This window comes from Balaenoptera musculus, chromosome 8 (genome assembly GCF_009873245.2).
Source record: "Balaenoptera musculus isolate JJ_BM4_2016_0621 chromosome 8, mBalMus1.pri.v3, whole genome shotgun sequence".
Lineage (NCBI taxonomy): Eukaryota > Metazoa > Chordata > Mammalia > Artiodactyla > Balaenopteridae > Balaenoptera > Balaenoptera musculus.
In genome coordinates, this window is record NC_045792.1 from 22,330,391 (window position 1) to 22,353,293 (window position 22,903).

Genomic DNA, 22,903 nt, shown 5'->3' on the forward strand with positions numbered 1-22,903 from the left:
GGCAGCTGCTCCCATGAAGCAGTGGGCATTGGAGAGAGGGGCCTTCTCCAGGAAGGAAACGTGGCAGAAATGAAAGCCCTGGGCCACAGATTAGGCAACACTTGGCATCAAATATTATCTTTAAAATCCCTATAATTCCCTCCCAAAAGGAAACAGAAATGGAAAAAGAAATAAGAAAGGGAGAGTAAGAAAGAGAGGAAGGGAGGGAGGGAGGGAGGAAGGAAGTCTGGTTTACAATTCTAGTTTGGGGTAGAAACTGTAGTTTGTAGTTATGAAACTCCAAACAGATATGAATCTGAGGCTCAGTCCCAGGCTCATTTTCAAATCCCAGTTTCAGGGGACAGGATGCTCGGGTGGGAGCCAGCCCTAAAAGCCTTCCACGGAAAGCGTGTGGTTGAGCGCGTAGGTATCGCTATCCTCTTCCTCCAAAAGCAGCTTGTCGATGGTCAGGGAACTGATGGCTCTCCTGGGGTCTTCCACGTCCTGAAGGACTGGCTCCGGGATAGAGATAGGGAGCTGGACAAACTGGGGCCCCGGCAGGGCTGGGGCTGGAGGCTGGTACTGCAGGGTGGGGGTGGGCAGCGTGGACAGGGGCTGAGGCCACGGGAAATAGGTGAGAGGTGCCTGGTGCTCTGGGCCCTCCAGCTGGGGTCCCACTGTGGGTGTGGCAGCACTTCTCGTCTGTGATGGGGGAGACACTGGTTGGTTAGCAGCCCTGGGGTATATCCACTGCCCACCCTGGTCCTCATGGGGGTCTCTGTTTCCCTCACCTCAGCCCTTTCCTGCCATCTCACCCCAGAGGGCTCCGTCTCTCCCTGCTCAAAGTCTTCCCCAAGGGAGAAGCCAGACACACTTCCGCACCCCTTACCCTGTCACTCACTAGCTATATGTCCTTGCCCATGCTACTTCCCCATCTGAAGCGTCTGTAAAATAGATTACACAAAGGACTGACATCATAGGGCTGAGCGAATTAGAGATGCTTTTCCAGATTTCACTGAATATAAAATGCAACCCGACTTCAGAGATATTAAAATATGTGTGAGGAAGGGGGAGGTGTGCATCTTAAAATCAATGAAAACACAGCATGTTAAACAACAAGCCCATCACACAGCATAGCAGCTGTATCCCAAAGCGGCCACTGCTGTGCCCAGACACAGAGACTGTCCAGGCTCCACACAGCAGCTTTGGCATTTTAAGGACCCCTTGGACTCAGCTCCACTAGCCTCCCACTACCTCACCCTCCGCTGCCTCTTAGCTGGGCCCTGTGTGGCCACCCCAGGGACCTCCAAAGGTCAGCGCCGGTCTCCCAGGTCCTCTGTAAACAACATCTTTCACCTGCACAGCAGCTGCCCTACGAATCCCAGCTCAAGCCTGCAAAGCCAGGGCCTGGATTCTTACTGTCTTCCACTGTTGAGGCAGCAGGTGGGGGAGGAAGGTCTTTGCATGGAAAGATGTGTGTGTGAGAGGCCAAAACCTCCCCCTACCACACTCCCTTCTCTGTCATAGCTCCTCCAGTTGCCACTGTGTCTTGGGAGCAAACTATTAGAGTCATTCAGGGAAGAGCTTATTTTAATCTCCTGGAACCATGTTGCAATGCAGATTCTGGTACAGGAGGTCTGGTCAGGCCTGGATACTGCGTGTCTAATTGGATCCCAGGTGACGCCAGTGCAGCTAGGCCAGGGACCACAGTTTGAGTAGCAAGGCTTTAGGGTGTTTTTCTATAGAATGATGGAGCTGGAAAGGGTCTCAGAGGACTTCCAGCCTCCCAACAAAGCCTTGTTATTTCTAGTATTTCAAAAATCCAAACAGAAATCCTACAGTTTTGAGTCATAAACCTGTGCAGGTCAACTGCGACTGCAGGTTTCTTGACTCAGGGATAGAATTACATCAACCTGTCATCATAACAGGTCTTATCTCCTGCTGATCTGGAGTGCTGATTGGCAGCTCTAACCAGCTTTGATGAGTTAATTTACAAAATGGCAAAACAAATAAATTATTTCTTAATAAATATAGTTTGTTTGTTACACAGAACCTTTCAAAGCAAGAGGTGAGATTGAGGAAAGGATTAAATAATGAAAGGAATGTTTGGTCCTGAAATGGTTGGGAAACCATTGTGTCTACCACTCCCCACCTCCATCCCAGGCCTCTGATATGGAAATGAGCTGCCTGGGAGAGGTGTTGAATTAACTCCTTCCCATCCACCATCATTCAGGCCCCACAACTGGTTTGCTGAGTAGCCAGGTGGGCATGGAGTGGGAGGGCTCCTGCAGCCTGTGCCTGGACGGTGCTTGAGGGGCAGGAGCATCAGGGTGACACGGGACCTTGAGGTAAACAGAGGGGGTTTGGGGCACCAAAGCAAGTTCCATCATCAAGGGTGGGTTCTGCAGTGACTCATGAGGCCCACAGTTTTCCTTGGACTGGAGCTGGATGTAGCTGTAACCACAGGTCTTTTCTCCTCTGAACACTTGGAGGATTCCCATTCCTTTGGTCAAACAGACATCATTCACATAAAACTGTTTCTCTTCCTTCCTCCGTTTCGGGGGAGCAAGCACTTCCTTTCCTATCCGGCACTTGAAGACGGCCCTTGGTTAGTATTGTTGGCCAACTTGGTGACGATCATAATAACTAGCATCTATCGGGTGCTTTCTGTATGCTAGGAACTATGCTGAGCTCAGGAAGTGTTCTAAGCCCTCTACGTGCATCATGTCATTGATCCTGACATCAACCCATTTTACAGATGAGGACACTGAGACTCAGAGCATTAAGTCACCAAGCTCAGGATCACATAGCTAGTGAGTGAAGGGGCAGAGATTTGAACCCAGGCAATCTGACACTAGAGGCGGAACTCAAAACATTACCCTGCAGGTGGGTCTGACTCCATCAAAAGTAGTTTTCTGAAAAATTGTGTCACCTGTTGTGCAGCTTAAAAATGTTCTAGTAACTCCCATTATTGGGTGAACAATCACCCCCTAAATAATCTGAGTAGGAAGGAGAGGCTGGCTCTGGCAAGAGACCCCACACAAGTATCACCATTCAATAAAAATTTAGACTCATCACCGAGACTCACTGCATATGGGGCAGCAGCGGAGACTTAGGACAGAGAGGCAGGAGGACGTGCCAACCCCGAGGAGCACAAAGCATGACAAAGGAGGCCATAAGCCTTTTCTAGGAAAGATATTTGAAGTCATTGGGAATGAAAGTAGGCCTTCCTGGAGGATGGGGTGGGCTTAGATGATGGGATTATCCTGGGAATCAACAGCAAGGAAGATCAGGGGTCTGGAAGTCAGCCCCAGTTCTAAAAGGGTGCCCTCAGCATGGGTGGGTATAGAAAGGCCTTTGTGTGACGTACCGTGACATTGGTGATGAGCGGCTGGGAGGCGTAGGTCAGCACCGAGGAGGGTCCCACAACCGTGTAGCTGGGGCACACGGGCTGCACATACATGTCAGCTGAGTAGGGGCAGCTGACAGCCTCATGGGACACATACTCCGTATAGGGTGTCCATGGGGCCAGGGGCTGGAGGGTGGCCGGGGCGGGCTGGGAGAGCCAGCCGGCACACAGGGCCCCCTCCTCCGTCACTGTGGAAGCAGAGACCTCCATGTCGAGGCAGGAAGGACCTGTGGGAAGGAGGAAGTTACAGAGCTGCAGGTGTCACCCAGATGAGGGGCCGGGAGGAGGCCCGGGCTGTGGGGAGCTCTTACCTACTGTGGTGTAGGTCGCCAGGGGCTGATGGGGCAGCACCACCTAGAGGGGAGAAGGAAGACCGGGATCAGGGTTCAGCCATCTCCCGCTGGCCCTCTGCAGGGAGCTCGCCCAGAGGGCCCCAGGGCAGGAGAGTATCGGGTGGGGCGCAAGAAGCTCCCTTGTTAGAACTAAGCCCCATGTCCCAACCATCACCACCTATACTTTCGAGGGATCGGTGTTCCCGTTTAGCAAGAAGGCTGTGCACTGAGGGAACTGGCTTCATCAAGGTCCCAGGGGGAGCCCTCAACTCACACCAGGACGTGTGAGACACTTGCTGTTCAGGGGACCAAGCCAGCCGGCCCATATTCCTCATCCCACTTCAAGGCACTTCTTCCTGGGCACGTTCTCCGGCAGCCACACCAGGGCAGCGTGCAGCCTCCGTGCCCTCGAGGAGTATCCCGTGGAGCGGGACATACACAGCCACCTGACCACCCCCAGCCCCCTACACACACACACACACACACACACACACACACACACACACACACTCTGGCCACAGCGGCCCCCTCACCGCGGTCGGTGCCACCGGCGGCCCGCTGCTGGCGTGACCACGTTTCCTCCGCAGCAGCTCCTTCACTGGCTCCTTCACCCGCACGCCCTGGTACGGCCGGGGTGGGGCCGGGGCTTGCTCTGGAGCTGTGGCTGTGAAGAGAGCATCACTGGTACTCGTCTCCCTTCGCAGACAGGCCCCACCCCAACGTGCCCCCTCTCCTCGAGGGTCTGCCTGCTCACCAAAGTTGTGCCTGAACGTGCAGGACCACACGAGACTTCCCAGGGTGTTCCTCCCGCTATTATCACTCCTCCTGCCCCAAACCTTCTACGGCTCCCCTGCACCCAGAGGATTAAGGCCCGAGTACCACAGGGCGATCTCAACCCATTTTCCCAACTTCTTTGTTACACTAACCACTGTGGAAAGCCTGACTCCAGCCAGAAGGTCTACCAAGACTCCTCTCCACCTCCCTTGAATGTCTCCCCTCCTCGTCTCTACTTGCAGTTTCCCATGGTCAGGATTCCCTCTCACTTTTCTCGACCTCTGGATTCTTCCTGACCCAAGACTACAACTGCAAGCCTCCTAACTGACCACAGAGCCCACAGAATTTGCTTCATCCTACAACCTCTTCAACACTTCCAGGCAGGTTAGTATTCATCACAGGGGGCAGCAGAGGACGGCATAAGAGCAGGGACTCTGAGTCAGATGCCTCAAAACCTGCCCCTGCCACTTTCTAGCTGTGTGATCCTGGGCGAGTTACTAAGCCTCTCTGTGCCTCTTAACCTGCAGTTTCTTATCAAAGGAGTGTCGTAAGGAGTCACTGACGTAGTAAATGGGAAGCATAATACATGCTAAGTATAAAATCAGGTACAGAGTAAGCATTCAATAAATTTGTAGTCTGCTATGTAATAATTAGTAATCCTTTTGGGGGTAAATTTCTTATGCCCCTAGCTAGGTTATAAACTTCTCAAGGTGAAATAGTATACCTTATTTCTCTATATCATCCCAAGTAGCATGTCCATCATAAGCTCAGTAAGTTATTTGTTGATTAATTGGTTGGATGATTATTCAAAATGTGCTGTCGTTCATCTTCCCTTCACCTCTCCTGGAACTTTAGAATGGGCTGCAGTGAATGCTTCCCAGGTTCTCTGTGTCTCCCAGGACAAATACCCAATGGTGATCCACGTGCCCTGGGGCCAGAGAGTATCCAGCCTTGCCTCTGAGAGAAGGTTCCATCTGCCTTTTGCCATCAATGCCAGGAAACCAAAGCACCATGAGCTGGAACACAGGGCTCTCCCTGGCAGGAGAAGAAGTCCAAAGCAGCCATGGCTGGGCAGTGACAATCTGCCCCCCCAGATGGCCCACAGCCGGAGGCCTTGGGCCCTTGGAGGGCAGGCCTGGGTCAGCCAAGAAAGGCAAGTAGCACTGGGCCTTACGACTCACATGGGAGTCCATTATCATCCACTGATAAGGGCCCAGGGACCTGGGCTCTGAATCAAAGGCCCGGAAGCCTGGGTATCTATTAAAGCCGGATCTGCAGTGCTGCCCTAACCAAACTTTGCTCAGTAAATACCCACCTGATAAGACCCCAAGCCTGACCAGCACCAGACCTCCATCCATGCTCCAGGCACACACATGGCCTGGCCTGGAAGCCCAGGCAGAGAAGCAGGGGGAAGAGAGAAGGGTTGTCCAAGAGCCCCAGGAACACATGAGAGTCAGAGAACCCCAGACTCAGATGCATTTATGGGGGCTTCCTAACCTGGCCAAGTAGCAGAAGCGACCAGGGAGTGATGCAAAATACAGATACCCAGGCCCCGCTCCTGGAGTGTCTGATTCCAGGGGTCTGATGTGGACTTACGAATCTATATTTATAAAAATCCCTCAGGTGATTCTGAAGCTCTGCTGGGATTAGAACCACTGCTAATGCATCCCTGATCTCCCTCTAACATCCCAAGAGGAGATTAAACATCCTCTTTCTAACCTCCCCTGTCATAACAAGGGATCTCTACTGGTATTCATTCATTCTTTCAAATATCGATGGGCACTAGGAATACAGCATTGAGCAAGATAGATGTGGCCACTGCCCACACGCATCTTGCAGTCTAGTGGGACAGGCAAGCAATAAAACAGTTACAACTTGTGAAATTCAGGCTGAAGCAGGAGCGTACAGCAGAGAGAGCCAGACTGGTACCTGCACCCTGGGACCACCTGTGCACCATCATCTTTGTTTAAACAGCAGTGACAATGGACTTAAGAGCTCAAGGTACCTGGGCTGTCAGTTTCTGGTGGAAAGGTCTCAGTTGATTTATTTTACATCCCTAAGCCTCAGTTTCCTCATCTGTAAAATAGGGATAATAGTTCCTGTCTCACACGGTTCTGGTGAGGATTAACTGAAATAACACACGGGAAGCTCCCAAAGCCATGTCCAGCATGCGGTCGATGTTCAACACACGTTATTTTCCTTCCCCTTCCTCCACCCATGTTTACCTTCCTCTGGAGAGTGCAAATGTCAGAAAGCTCTTCCTCCTACTGGACCTGCCCCATGGTGACAAGCACCATTTTTCCTGGCATTACCTTCTAATGAAACTCACAATTCATAATCCATTTACAGCTTTCTCATCTACAGAATGAGGATCATAATGGTATATACCCAGTGAGATAATTTGAGAATTACATGTAAATGCTTAGAATAGAGCTTACACTGAGGAAGCATTGAAAAAATGTGAGCTAATATCATCATTAGTATTAGTAGTAGTATCCCTTCCCAGCATCTGAAGACAGACCCCCCAGGTCCCCTGTAGAGTCTGAACGAACATTCCACTCCTTCAGCTATTTCTTAACGACATGTTTTGAATCCCTCTAACCTTCCTTCTGGCTGCTTCACTCCTCCACAAGTTCATTTGCCACTTCCCCTTATGATGGGTGATGCCCAGGGGTGACCAGAGACCCCAGGTATGGCCTGACATGGCAGAGAACAAGGGCCTCCCGCACTCTGTTCACTCATTCTCAGGGTCACCCACAACTACACCAGCTTATGCTCACACCCGTATCACTCAACCTACACTTGTCTCCGGTTGGGTTTCCAGCTAGTCTTAGGCATAAAGTGCAGCCTGAGGCCTTGTGCATTTGGGAGAAACTCAAGGGACAGGGTTATTTGGGGGTCTGAGCATGGTGATCAGTTGGGGGACAAGAAAGGCTCCATCACACATGCACACCTCTCAGACCAGATCAAAGACAGGTATACGGCTCATGCCCCTCTGATCTGCATGTACACTTCTGGGGAAGGGCCCAGAGGACTTCCAATCCCACTCCCCCCTGGGAAGTGGACACATGGACCACTTGGCTGCAAAGGGGACAGCTGGGCACTTCCAGCTTCTTGGCAAGTGAGAGCTTCCTGCCTCCTGTTGTTCTTGAATCAATGAACAAAGAGGGCTTGGGGAGGTGCTGTGAGCAGAGGTCATCACCCTCTGATGTCTGGACTCCCTTGGAACCCACAGTGTCAACAGGTGTGCCCTGGAACAACCACCACATGGAGAACAGTTTCAAAGTCCCCACCTCTTCCTACTGCAGTCATGAAACTCCTACAGCTCCCAAGGACCTCCTGACTGCCCACCCAGGAGTCCCCAGCCAGCTGCCAAGGAATCCTGTGACTGCTGCCAGGTGAGTAGGCAAGAGTGAGGGCACTTCTGATAGTGTCTTTGCAAAGTGCCCATGAAATATCAAAATCTGCAGCCTCAAGACAATTTCCACAGGACCCCAATGGCTAAGTGTATTTGCAAGGTGAAAACTTGCCGTTGGTGCCTTTCACACCAACCTTTGTGAAGCAGCAATAAACACTTCTAATTCCACAGTAAACACTGGACTCCCTACTGCTGCTAGCATGAGATATGAGCCCACAAATACAAATTTGGAAGAGGAAAAGAAGTTTGTCTGCAGTCATGATTGCTCTGACTTGGGTCTTCTGGATCCCTGAATAAAACAACTAAACTAAAATATTTAAAAGAAAAATTTAAGATTATTAAAATAATTTCTTCAAATAATAATACTAAATAAAAGAAGAGCCAAGGAAAATAAAACAGGAGATCAAAATAGTAATACACAAGCAGAGAAAGATGAAAGTCCAATTTCCCAAAGTAGAGTTGACCAGAGATTTTCATAGCACCGGTTGAATTGCAGCTCCATGCAGCAGGCTTTCAAAGCCTGAAGCTTTCTCACAATTTATCCTGTGGTTTGAAGGCCCTTTAAGTCCCCTGTGGGCATCCCAGTGTCCAGCACTGAGAAAAATCTTTCCACTTAAACGCAAGCCTCTTGACCCTCTTTGGGAATCTCCTTTTTCAGTCTGAGAAGTTCAGCCACATTACCTTTCCACCACGGCAAGTCAGTCACCAATGTTGTTTGGGAAAAAAAAAAAAACAACACTCATTTACAGAAAAACCTATGAATTTGGCCCCAGTGAGGGCTTCCCTTTTCCAAAATGAGCAACGAAAAAATCTGAAAGTATAAAAAGTCAGCAGAGGCTATTTCAGTTCCCCCTGCTGCATACCCGGACATGCTTCACATCACAAAAATAAGAGCCCTGCAGCTGCTGTCCCACTGGAAGGCACAGACCGTGACAGATTCAAGCCGGAGGGTCACCTGAGACAGCACTCTGGCTGCATGTGGGCACTGCGCTTGCTTTGCACCAAGCTTCGGGAACATAGGATTCTACAGATTTAAATAAACATGGCCCTCGGTCCTTTGATGAGGTATAATAAACATCACCAAGGAACTATGCAAAACTGCCAGCACTTGTTTATTTAATGACCCCATGCAAACCATGTTCACACCACAGTGAGAAAGCTAGGCTAAGGAGGTAGGTCCTAGTGGAGCCAACACCCAGCCATCTCCTCAGGGCAGCTTTAAGAGAGCCCTCTTCAGGCAGGCAGTACCTAGAACAGCCTCTGATATATTCTTGAAAAAATACTCTTCTCCCAGCCATTGTCCTGTTACAGATTTCCCATGAGCCACCAGGGCCAGGCAGTGAGGTGGACACCAGTCAGGATTGCTGCTCTTAAGTTTAGAATCTAAGGTGGGATCCATGGTAAGCCTACATTTCCATCATCAGGGAACCAGGAAGAGGAACCCATCCCACCCATCTTGACAACCTAGCTCATTGAAAGCGCTTCCCATTTACAACTGACTAGTTGAAACTTGAGGATGCAGCCACATGGGGCCATTTTGAAAGACAAAGCTTTCCTAGCCCAGAAGGACACATAACACATTATTGATCAGTCCAAATAACCACAGTACATATGATTCACTTTTGCTGCTGAACCTTCAGTAGTATTTTAAAAAATAAAAAAGACCCGCTAAGGAGAAATACAATAATATTCTCGTTACTTAGAGCAAAACCAAAAACAAATAATTGAACAATAGGAATTCAAGCCTAGGGCTAACAAACTTGTCCTAGCTTCTAACTGAAAACAAAGTCACAAAAGTTGCTGACACTTTTCACTTTAATGTAAACAAGTTTGCTTGTGTTCTTGACCTAAGACAGATGAGGACTCCCAGGAAAGTTTAGCTCCTTTCAGCTGAAGGATTATCCATATCCTTAATTGAAACACTACAGCAAGTGTTCTTGGTGAAGGTCTGAGTCAAAGTTTTAAAATTTGTTCTTTGCATTCATGGACAATGGCTGATTTTTTTCCAAACAGGAAGAAAGAACTTGGGCTTTGGCCAAAGATTGGACTTGACATGCTACAGAAAGGCTTTCCCACCCAATTTACACTAGATTGTAGTTTACTTTTTCTTTAATGTAGGCCAACGAAGAAATCCCATATACATGTAAATTTAGGTTTTCTATTCACTAATGTTTGAACTGAGAAGGACCCTGTAGCCAGGAAATATTAAAGTGTCACTCACATATTCTAGCAATCTGCATAACAGGGAAGAGGAGAAATAGATAGATGGACAAAAAGGGTGGCTTTAAAGGTATACAGAAGATATAGGAAAGTGGAACCTCAACTGAATTAGGATTTGATGTTGCTTGAAGGCTACTGGTCAGCCAATCAAGAGTAAGTCTTGACAACTTCATGTGTAGACTAGGATGTCTCCATCAGGAGATCTCAAAGATGGCGGCTGAGCCCATGTTCTCTGGCCTGGTCACAGAAAGGAAGGGAACAGTCGGCATTCCCCTCCCTGTGTCCCCATTCTAAGAGGCATATCCCCATCAGCCCCCACAGAGCTCACTGATCAACCATAGGCAGGTCGCTGGGAAAGCTAAACGAGGGCCACAGTCACTTAGGACTTCCCCAGACCTGGCCAGGTCAAAAGGACCTAAAGGGAACACCCTGATAAACAGGAGCCAGGGGGAGTGCCTAAGGTACATCTGGGGGGACTGCAGAGCGTTGTTCAGTCTTAGAACCACAGAACTCCAGAGGGGTCTAGAGGCTGAGTAATCCCTATTTAAAGGAAGCCACAGCCGGCGTGGAATGAACACCTAGTGTGATAACACTCCTCCCAAATTATGTTAGGCTTAAGTAGAGCGCCCGTTTACCCACCAGACTCCTACCTGAGTGTCCCACTCTGCAGCTCAGTATTACCTGGATTGTCCCAAAAGTTTTGGATGTCCCACCCCATGACCTTGGGTAGACTCGGCCACAAGGCCTCTAGTGCCAGAGCCTTCAGACTTTTCCCTCACAGGCACTGCTGCTAAGGTGTCCCTCCCCCAGAGCCCTCAGCACCCCTCACACCACACATCCATCCTCCCTCCAACCCTCCCACAGAACAAAGGGAGCACGGAAGGCTCTTGGATTCTGCTCCCTCCTCCCAGAGACAGTGTCAGTGTGAGGCCTCTTTTCTGTGGAGACGCAGGTATGTTGAATGCATGACTGCCAAAGGTCTGTGTGATTCCTGGCCATGATCTTAACTCCCAGGAACTCAGAAATCAGCACGCTCACCTTTGCATGATGTCCTGTGGCTCACAGAGAATTTGACACAAATGATTTCACGTGAAGACTCACCACAACTTCTGAAATAGGCAGGGGAGGTCTTCTTCTCACCCTCCTTTTCACTGATGAGGAAAGTGATGCTCAGAGATTTTAAGTGATTTGCCTGAGGACTGTGCTTGTAGACAGCAGGGCCGTCAACTAAACCCAGGACCTCTGATTCCAAGTGCAGTCCGCTTCTGCCTCACATCCTGCCTCCTGCTGCGGTAAATCCCATTTATTTCTCTGGGGGACACTGGCGGTGGGCCACTGAATGGTCCCCTGCTCAGTTCTAACCCTCTTCCCTCCAGGCTGGGAGTCTGGGCTCACACCGCCCTGATCCAGTCTCCCTTGACCGCCAATTCCCGCAAGAGAGGGCGTCTCCCAGCTGAGGAGGGAGAGAGAAGTCCATGAGAAGCTTACCAGCAGTCTGCTCACATGAGGGGTGGCGAGAACTGAGAGACCCACACAATTCCCCGCAAAGTTTTATTTTTGGTATTTTTCGACTGAAATGACAGCGGATAGGTCCACCTGAGAAACCAGCTGCATCTGCCCGCCTTTTACAGAAACTGGGGTCACCAGAGCAGAAAGAGCTCCCGTCTCAGACACCATGTCTCAGGGTGGAGTCAACAGTAGGAGACCCCTGGCAGTGCATTCTGTGAACAGAGCGGAGGAAACCATACCCCTGCCATCATGGAGCTTACTGTCTAGTCTAGGAGGGAATATAGATTTAATCAAATAATTGCACAAGCAAACCTAGAATTACAAGCGGTGACAGAGCTGCATCTGCCTCATAATTGAATTATTATTGTTTGATTGAATAATAGTAACCTAATTAGGTTTTTAATAATAAAAACCTAAATTTACATGAATATGGGATTTCTTTGTTGGCCGACATTGAAAAAAAAGTAAACTACAATCTAGTGTAAATTGGGTGGGAAAGCCTTTCTGTAGCATGTCAAGTCCAAGCCTCACTTGATTCAGTTGGGCTTGAATGAGCAGCAAGCTAGGGGCCCCAGCCTCCAGGGGCTGTATAAAGAGAAGAGTGCATGAGGCTCGACTGTTCTGCCTCCAGTGCAGGGAGATGGCTCTGGGGTCAGGCTCAGCCCACACCATGAATAGAAGCCTTGCCCAAGATGTAACAAAGGAGCCCCAGACGTTCAGGATCCTTCCTCAGCCTAGGGACCCTGGATAAACCCCAAAGATGTTTCACTTATCCTATCTTGGCTGATTAGCCCACTAGCGGAAGAAGACCAGTCCTAGGAATTCAGATTCCAAGATGGAAAGCAGCTGGCTTCAGAAGTTCTAGGCTGAGTCTCAAATCTAACTTTCTGAGATTCATAATTGCAGGGACTTTTGAGTCAGGCTACAATTACTCTCAGTGAAGTCAGAGACCACCTCCTTCTAATGGTGCATTTATTTTAATTAGGAAGGGAAGAAGCATCTAATGCAACCCTAAAATCCTTGGCATTGAAAAGCGGTGTGGCGTTGTTTGGAACCGAAGCAGATCTAGTTTGGAAAGCCTACTACATAGCTTATCACTATGTGACCCTTGGAAACTAATTTAGCTTGTGTGTGCCTCAGTTTCTCCATTTGTTAAATGAGAATAATGATCTCCATCTCATGGGGTTATCATGAGGATTGTATGAAATTAACCAAAAACACCTAGCATGTAATAGGTTTTCAAGAGATGGCTGTTTCTCCTTTGTTCTCAGCCAAAAATCTGTGGTCTATCACTCATCAGAGAAGTAGCCTTGGTACAGTGACCCTAACTTGCCCTCATCCTGCGGCATCCTGATACTGAATGTCTCTATCCTCAATATACCCAGGGTCTTCTTCCTCCAACAAAGCCTGTCTGCCTTCCTTGTATTCCTGGAAGTCATCCCTCAGGTACGTGGGCCTTTGTCCCCAGCAGCAGGATGGCCCTGTTTAGGGAGGCCAGTGATGCCGCAGAGAGACTGGTCGAAGACCTCACATGCAAACAGAGCAAGCCTGGAGAGGAGACATCAAAATCCTGGCACTGACCTATCGTGAAGATACCATGAGCTAAGCAGAAGGACTTTTTTCTTCCAAAGCCACCAGAGGATTAGCTTTGTGGCAGATTTGACTTTTTAAAGGACAACTCCAGGAAGGAGTGCCTTGGAGATTTTTGAGTGGCAGACAGAGTAAGATGTCGCCCCTCAAGGAACCTGTATGTATCTCCAAAAGGACAGGGACGCAGCCATGACTGAGGCCATAGTCATGGATACATCTTCAAAGGACTAGAAACCTAGGAGCACATATCACATACAGGATGCAAACATGGCAGTGTATGAAGGAGGGCTCTTCAGTGGACAGAGAGGGAAGTTTTATCAGCTATAGAGCAAGACAGACTTCTGGCTGACATATTGGGTATTGCCTCAGCTTTATCTAGAGCAACAGGGACCAAATTGGGGGAAGAAGGGACCCACACTGAGAGCACGAGACCACATCAGGGAGTGAACCAACCCAGGGTTCCCACCCAAATTCTACAGAAAGGCAGCACCAGAATGAGGAGATGGAGCAGAGGAGACAGATACATCTTCCCTCTTTAGACTAAGACACAAAGCCTAAATCTATAATTGCCAGTATGATCGAGAACAGGAAAAACCTGTGGTTAGGAACTGAGGACATTCAGTTGTTTGTTCCTTGATTTAAGCAATATCTAGTTTAGGATTTCCAAAACCAAAGACTCTTATAAAATAAATAGGGCTTCCCTGATGGCGCAGTGGTTGAGAATCTGCCTGCTAATGCAGGGGACACAGGTTCGAGCCCTGGTCTGAGACGATCCCACATGCCGCGGAGCAACTAGGCCCGTGAGCCACAACTACTGAGCCTGCGCGTCTGGAGCCTGTGCTCCGCAACAAGAGAGGCCGCGACAGTGAGAGGCCCGCGCACCGCGATGAAGAGTGGCCCCCGCTCGCCGCAACCAGAGGAAGCCCTCGCACAGAAACGAAGACCCAACACAGCCAAAAAATAAAAATAAATAAATAAATAATTTTTTAAAAAATGAATAAATAAATAAATAAAATTTTCCTGAGACCCTCAGGTAGGGACCACTTCCTTGGAGGAAGGACTCTTCAGACCCAGCATCAGCTATGTATTTGGGGTCAGACCCAACTGCCCAAGACTCAAGGCTCATGGTGGCCTGGGTACAGCCTACGTGAGTGAAGGCAGCCCTAATAATTGATTCATGATGTGAGATGTAATTGCCAGTCAAAAGGAGCTTTTTTGTTAAGTCTCTGGTTTACTAACCAATGACCTTATGATGTGGGGGAAGTCCCTTGTGAAGGACACTGAAGAACTTAGAACAGCAAGCCTGGGAAAGACGTCACTAGGTCAATCTTTGAGGAATGTACCCCCTTCCTTATTCACAAGATACCTATGTAGACTGAAAACACGACTTTCACAGTCTCAAAGCTTCATGGAAACCAATACAACATGCTTCACAGTGACTCATTTTTCTCTAGGAGTGAGATCCTTACCCTGGAAGTATTTAAACCAAGGATCTGTGACCAGGTATTAGAGTTCTTGCTAAGGAGTAGAGGACTGGTCCAGGTCAGGATTGTCAGGCTGTAATCAAAAACTCTGGAATAGAGTAAACGTGCCTATAAAGGGAATTTTTTGCCAAGAAAGGGAAGGAAGCAGGGGAGTCTGGGGGTGAATGAGCAATCAGAGCTCCAAGAGCCTCCCACAAGTGCTCCATTTTTACTTTTGTATCAGAGGTCTCCCGTAGATTTGGTTTGAATAAAGGGGTTTGTGACAAAAATGTTTTAGACACCAGCCTAGATACATAGAGTTGGATTTTCTTCCCAATGATAATATTTTACATCCTAAGATGCCTCTTCCTTCCCCAGAATCTAAGCAAGAAGGCTGATTACCATTTATTCTTGAGGAGCCACATCCGAAGCCATATATATGCTCCATGACACCTTCCCTGATTCCATTTTCCTCTCCCTCCTGATGAAGGGATTTACTTCATTGGTTGATTTCCCTAGCTGGAAATAACTCCATTATTGGATGGATGCATGGTTGCATGGGATGATAAACGGATGGTTGATTTTCCTTCTATACCTTTCTTTCCTGAGTTAGTGTTGCTTTCATCCAGCATTAAAACTTGTTTCTATCTTCAACTCTCTTGCCTCCCTTTTTCCTTTCTTTTCTGTCTTCCCAGCATTTCTCAGTCCTGGAAGGTTATAGCAATCTTTGTACTCCGCTTCCAATTAAATTTATGATTCTTTCTAGAGAATTAATAAGTAATTCATCTTTCTTAAGTGTGGTCAAATCCTTTTTGGTCCCAACACCTGGTCTGAGTTTGACTCTGGTTTGTAATTCTTTGGCTACCTGCTCTTCCCAGAAAGTGATACTAATGAAACCATTACTAAGAAAAGGAGGCAGCACATTGCTGTTTCAGTTTTCAGTATCATTTGTTCTATTTTTTGCATACTTCAAGCTAGATTACAACACCTCAAGTCCAATCTTGTGAATTTAAAAAACAAACACAAGTTTGCCAGTCAATACAAGCCTTCCACCATCCCACCTTATGAGGCTGGTAGGAAACTGTGGTCCAAGTTCCAAGTTTGGTCACAGGATGGCCAGCTTAACCATCCGTGTAAGCCCTGATGACTAACCCCACCATGAGTTATAAGACTGGAAATATGCATCCTGCTATTTCACAAGAAAGGCGGAACTCAGAGGCCACACAAACTGTAATCTAGGCTTAGCTGCATAAACTTTGTCCTCAGAGGTAGAGTGAGCGAGAACAGGAACATAATAATAGTAACTAATAGCTATTGAGTGTTGACTTAATGCCAAGCACAGTAGTAAACACTTACCACAACCCTATGAAGAACTGCACTCCCCTTGTACATACAAGGAAATGGCAGCAAAGCGAGCTAAAGGAATTTGCCGGCTTCGTAAAACCAGTGAGGCATAAATCTAGGATTCAAACTCAGATCTGCCTGCCCCAGAGGCTGAGCTTTAAACCACTGAAGGGAGAGAAAGAACAGAGCTGTCACTCTCTAATTCAAAATAATCCCCTCTACCTTGCTTTCCACACCTCACTTACACACACACACACACACACACACACACACACACACAACGTGAAGGGAGAGCCTGAGTCTTCCAAACTCTAGACAGTTCAGAATGAAGGAAGTGCTGAGAAGGCAAAAGCCTTGGCTCCCAGCACAGGCTGCCACACAGGGCTCCCAAGAAAACAGACAGGCTATGTTATTTTGGGTCAATTCTAGGTCCTTCCCTCCCCTTTGAACCCTCCATTTCAGCTAAAGTATCTGCAAAGAGCCCAGTGAAGGAGGTATAGCAGGAAAGCAAAAACTTCATTTCCTTCAATAAGCAAGCTGAAACACGCGCACCAAAAATGTTTCCAAAGTATGAACAGACATCTGCCAGCTGGGGTACTTCATTTTGTCATTGGTCCTCTATCTAACATGGAAGGCCTGTGCTTCTACCAAGAGCATCTCCTAAGCCCTGTGAGTGAGACGGGCACCATGGTAGAGAGACAGGACAGCTTAGCAAGACAGCACTCAGGGTGAGTTACTAACCTCATCTTTAAGCTTCAGTTTTCTCATCTATGAAACAGAGCTTAAAACAGAATCTACCTCATGAATTTTTATGAGGATTAAATGAGATAATACATTCAAAGTGTGGCAAAGACTGGCGGTTGCCACACCCAACATCTGCCCCCTCCTTCCTTACTGTCAACCCCGACATTTTGGAAGGTTGGCAATGCGCCCCGCTAAACAATTACACTATTCTCCCTTGCAGACAGGAGTGGCCATTCGATGTCAGCAGAAGTTGTGTGTTGGTGGGGAGACGCCATGATAGAGAGGCATGATTTTTTTGCCTTTCCCTTTTCTTCTTCTTCATTGTCTGAAACACAGATGTGACGGTTGGAGCTACAGTGCAACTATGAAGCAAACTTGAGGACAAAGGCCACATGCCAAGGATCTCAGACCAGATAGACAGAAGTAGCCTGAGACACTGTTGGCACTTAGAGCCTCCATACAGCCCCTGCAGACTACTATGGACTTTTTTGTGTGAGAGAAAGTATACCACTGTCTTATTTATTTAAATCCATGTATTTTCTGGTCTCTTCAATAACCACCAAATGCAATCCAAACTGATCCAACAGAACATCTGGTATACATAGCATGGCACCAGGGAAGCACTCAACACCCCAGAGCTGATATTTATCCCTATGAAAAGGATTGAACATGTTCTGCTCATAGTGGTGCAATGTCCAAAAGTATATTATAAGCCACCAATTTCAGCCTCCAGGTCAACAGTTCTCAGCTCTACTGCACATTAGAATCACCTGGGACGCATTTGAAAATATGTATTTATTTTTTATAAGCACTCATGAAGACTCAGCAACTCGAGGTGGAAAAGGATTTCAGTCAAGTCCAGTCTCCTTGTCCTCAGCCAGGAAAACAGAAGTCCCATTTTACAGCTGGAGCACTTGAGACCCACAGTGGTTAGGTGGCTTGCCTAAGGCTCCACACCTAATTACCCAGAGGTTGGAAAGTAGAATCCATGTTTCCTGCCTGCAAGAGTAACGCTTTGTCTGAGCATCACACAACCAGGACAAGAGGGTTTCAGAGGAAGCCTCTCCATCCCAGGCAGGCCCACTCTTATCAAGCAGTTTCTCTACAAAAATGAGAAAGCCACAAAGTTACTAAGTATTTCATAAAGCTGAAAAATATGTTAATGATCATAATCAATTAGCCAACCCTGGTTTCTTTGGCTCAAAGTGAGAAATTGGTGGACATCTTCATTTAGTAGGAAACAAGCCACTTTAGAAAGAAGTCAGAAGGAAAAAACCCTAATATCTTTACTTTGTAATGAGAAAGTTTAAAAACAAAAATTTACAGCACTTCTAAGTGAATTAAATGTCCAGATATTTAGCTAATAAGTGTGGACAACCCTGGTCCTTTTTTGTTCCTCACAACAGAACAGATTTGCAGCTTTGAATCAGAAGAGAGCTTTCAAAACCTCTGACTCATAAACTTTTGGGCTGTAGAGGGGGACAAGGTTGGTTTTTCATTTAGTTAATATAGGGAGAAGAAGTAAAGTGTCCACCTTGAAAATCATCAGCTCTTTTACCGATTAATCTGTGTGCTTAGTAGACGTGTGTCACTTATTTCACCTCCCCCTGTGCACGTGAATTCGTGAATATCTTTTGGATCTTAATTGCCCTTATCAACAAGAACCACTGCATCAATAGATAAACTTGGTAAGAAGTAAAGGTGTTTATTAGGCTTATTAAGTAAGCAAAGGTTATAACACAGACTAGAAATATTAGAAGCAGTCCACAGACCGAAATTAACTTCTTGTTGTAAGTTCATCTGAATTTACGCAGGAGATAGAGTTCAAAAAATTATATGTATATTACAAGGTTTTCTTATCTTTAACTGAACTTTTAACTGTCCTCAAAAAGTTGGCTATTTAGTGGAAGCTTGGAGAAAGTATAGAGTTCTATGTCAATGAGAATTTTGAGACCTTAATTTATCTATTTGGTGAACCTCTGCTTGGTTCAAGCTGTCTGAAAGTAAACGTTCATGCCATAATAATTTGATAATAAGTATTTCCTGTTCTTAAGATGCCTCCTTGAGCACTACAGCAAAGAAACACCAAGACCAAGTCTACGGGGCATCAAGACAAGCAGTCAATTCAAAGAAAATCAGTCAAGCAGGCCTTCTGTTATCATGTAGATCTTTCTCTAACATAAATAACAATAAAAAGCAGTTGTTCAATTCATTCATTTTCTAACAAGTGGTGTTGAGTTTATTATACACAGTTCCATTGCTTTTAAGGAAGAAGTCAACCAAGTCAAATTTCGGCATTGTGTAAATCATGTAATCGGTTGACTGCAAGCTTTGTCTCCCATTGGTGCTGGCATTGTGCAAGCCCGTGATACCCAGTAACTTAGGGAAATAAACATCCTAAGTACTACCCAAATCATCTTAAACCAGAGGTCGGCAAACGTTGTCTGTAAAGGGCCAGATAGTAATATTGTTTGCAGGCCATATGGTCTCTGTGGCACCTACTCAACTCTTCCATTGTAGCAGAAGCAGCCCTAGACAATATGTAAATGAATAGACATGGCCGTGTCCCAATGAATTTTTATTTATGAAAACAGGCGGTGGGACTGATTTGGCACTCAGGCCATATTTGGCAGACCTCTGACTTAGACCCTTGGAAAACTGTATGTAAGGTCCTATCGTTCAAAAATATTTTGATGCGCCTTTTTAACTATGCTAATCAAAGTGTGGGAAATGATTAGAAAAGATGTGGCATAGCCCTAATCACTCGAGATGGGCCCAAAAAAGGTGTCCCAAGAGGGAAGGTGCTCTCTTACCACTGTCATTAATTCTCAGGAGACATGATGACACTTTCCCTATTCTCTACTTAGTTCTGACAAAAACCTTGTAAAGCAGGCATTAGAACCCCCATTTTCCAGATTTGTAAGAATGCGAAAAGGTTAAATAATTAAGCGGCAGAGCCAACTTTCAAACCCAGGCCTGTCTCACCCCAACGTGCCTGCTATTTCTACAGCACCGTTATTAGTTGGCCTTAACAAGGGCTTCTTGCTGGGGTGGATGTCAGTTCTTCACATCCACACGGCACCTGCTGGACCAAGTGCAGAACCTGGTGGGGGGGGCGCCGGGGGGGGGGGAGGTGTGGTGGCAGTGGGTGGATCTGCAGGGAGCATGACTTCTTTGTCCAACTGGCCGGTCAAGCAAGTCTCAAATTCATGGTTATGACTTGAAGATTTCTACCTCTGTGTGCCCACAGTTCTGAGCTGATCTGAACCAAAGCCCATGTTCACATTTAGTCCACAAACAGGGGTCACGGGCCAGGTAGGGAGGAGGCAACATCTACAAAGTGAATGTTTTCTTAACCCTTTCCAGAACCCCATAGTACAGTCATTTCAGCTCAGGCCTCAAGGGTGTTTTCTGAAAAAAGAAAGTGCCTTTTCAGCACTCTTGGTGCCTGATTTCAAATTCTGACCTTCCATCAGGTGATTCTAAGTGGGCTGACAATGCTGCCCTGTTTTACTGGTTTTCCCACAGGGTTTAGTCACCCACGTGCCCTCAGTGCCTTAGACAAGGGCCTCACTTAGGGTAAGGGGATGGGCCCAGTGCCCAGGGCCTTTCCTAATTTCCTTTAAGGTGCCAAAGAGCAATTAAAAAGAATTTTGATTATGTGCATCTGAACAGGTAGAATCGTTCACCCCAGTTTTTCCACTGACGAATTTACAACGTGGTCTCCCTGGGGATGGAGTTTTGCTGCACCTGACTGACCTCCAGGGAGTGAGCAGGAAACGTGCCTCTAGCATCCCCTTTAAAAAAAAATTATTAATCTCTTAGGTGGAGCTAAAGAAGAAAAAATGCAGTGTGTAACAAAGAGGGGGAAATATGGCAGCTCATGAGCGCAGGGAAGCAACCCATCTCAGGCACTGAAGCAGAACCAAAGCAATCAACATCATCTCGGTGGCATCTCATCTTACTAAGGGTATCTCTGTGGAATGGGTATCATTTTTACCCCATTTTACATATAAGAAACCTGAGGACTAAAAAAAGAAGAAAGTGACTTTCTCTGAGTAGGTAGGAATAAAGACAGAAGTCCCTCCAGGGGCTCACATAAAATCCACAGATCGAGCTCTAAGTATCGGGGTCGGGGCACATGGACCCTCAGCAGCTCCCAGTAGGGACATTACTGCCCACCTACCACCATTAATGCACTCCCACAGGGCCGGCTGCCTTTGCCCCCGCAGGGGAGGGTCTTGCTCTATCCTGCTCCTGGGAGCGGTGGCCACCACCCATACTAGAATATCCCTAGTTACCTTGGAAGGATTCCATAACTCTCAAATGCAAATTAGAATTCACTTCTTTCATTGAAGAAAAAAATTGCATCTTGCCAACATCGAACAATGATGAGACTTCACAATCTGAGAAATTTTGAAATCGTTCCTTCACATTACACATTAACAAGCTCAGCTGAAGAGAATTTACACAAGAAATAAAGGAAACAATGAACTGCTGATAAGTGACTGTAAGTTATGACTTAATCAATGATGGTATATTTTCAGAACTGTAAGGTCTCCATTAGAATATCTTTTGTAAAATAAATAAACACTCCCGAATGTATCTTTCTCTGTAAATCTAGTTTCTCTTATATTAAGTTTGCTTGAGGTAGGGTGTACCTGAATTCATTAAAAGGCATTTTAAAGACCTAAGCACCTTTAAAAAGACAGAGAAACTTTTTGGTACTACTTCTTTCTTGAGGAAGTACAGAACTGAGCCCCAGGAAGGTTCGACTCTCATGAGGCCATTGAGTTGACTCTGTTTTTCTGAGAAAGGAATGCTGTTGATAATCTCTGTGTGATTTCAATTATTAGTAACACGAGTCTCTGTTCAGTCCCACATATGGAAAATAAAGTTCACAGATGTTCCATCCAACTCCAGGGATAAACATCAAGGTTAGAGGTAAACCCGCCCCCTGTTGCGCGGGGACACAGGAGCCTTGCCACAAGAGGGGAAGAAGAATGACAGGAGAAAGACAGCAAAGCAGGTGAGGACAGGCTTGACGCGCCAAGTTTCCACATCATCCCGATGCAGTCACAGAGACACATCGTGCCTTTGGCAGAAAGCTCAGTAACTCAGAGAGAAACAGGCCCACGGAACTGAACCACAGGCTAAAGAGTAGCTGTTTATAAACGTAAAGGCACTCTGGTAAAGAGCTGCACGCTTCCCCCTCCAAACTGTGTTTTGTGAATCATCAGCTGCCCTTTCTTCACCACAGTGATTCATGCGGGCAGCGGAGACAGGATGAGCCGTCCCACCTTGGAACACTAGTTCGTTCCCCTCCAGCCTGGAAAATCAGCATCACCTCTGACAGGTTGGTTTCTCCACCCGGCTGCATCTCGCCCACCTCGCCCGCCCCTCCTGCTCCCCTGGCTGGGGACCGGGACCCCGCTGCCGGTACCACCCACCCCCCCCCACCGCACCTCCCCGGCTCCCGGATGCCTGGTGAAGCCCAGGCCCTCCCTCGCTGACTCGGCTCCGACAGCCACGGCCAAACCACTTACGTTTTTGCCAGAGCATGGCCTGCGACAGGATGTTGCCTTTTCTCTTTGAAGCAGACAGTTTGGCTTCTTTAATGTGAGACCCGGGTGTGCTTGCCTCCAGTGGAGCCACCGCCTGCTCGAGGCTGTTTCCTCGGCTTTTAAAGGCCCGAGTTCCCGCGGCGGGGGCACAGCGTCATCACATCCTCCCACCCCGGGCGCCGCCGCCGCCCCTCTTCTCCAGCGAGGCGCCTGTCAACCCCCTGCGCGCGCTCACGGGCCCCCCGGCGGCCCACCCCGCCATGCCCGCGGCCAGCCGGCTGGATCTGCACACCCAGGCGGCGCAGGAGGCCGTGGGCCGCGGGACGCAACCCCACGGGGTGCCAGGGTGCGCGGGGCGTGGGCAAGTGTGCGTGAGTGTGAACTCCGTGAGCGTGTGTGTCCAGTCGTGCGCCCCTCCGCACTGCGATGGGCCCTAAGACCCCCTGGAAGGCTCTGGGTTTTCTGTGGCGCCCGTTCAGGCCTCTCCACCACCGGGGTGCCGGCAGCGCTCAGTCCGCCCTGGGCCCTGCTCGACGGGAAATGCGATTCCCAGGGGA

At 47.7% G+C, this 22,903-nt stretch overlaps 1 protein-coding gene across 1 annotated transcript; it reads right to left on the reverse strand.

Annotated features, from left to right (window-relative positions):
* Positions 1-235: 235 nt before the first annotated feature.
* POU2AF1 (POU class 2 homeobox associating factor 1) lies at positions 236-22,464 on the reverse strand. The gene is made up of 5 exons (XM_036861873.1): positions 22,329-22,464; positions 4,254-4,384; positions 3,700-3,742; positions 3,350-3,615; positions 236-681 (listed from the first exon to the last, which is right to left on the reverse strand). The coding sequence occupies exons 1-5, from the start codon at positions 22,342-22,344 to the stop codon at positions 367-369; spliced, it is 771 nt and encodes a 256-aa protein (XP_036717768.1). The 5' UTR covers positions 22,345-22,464; the 3' UTR covers positions 236-366.
* Positions 22,465-22,903: the final 439 nt, after the last annotated feature.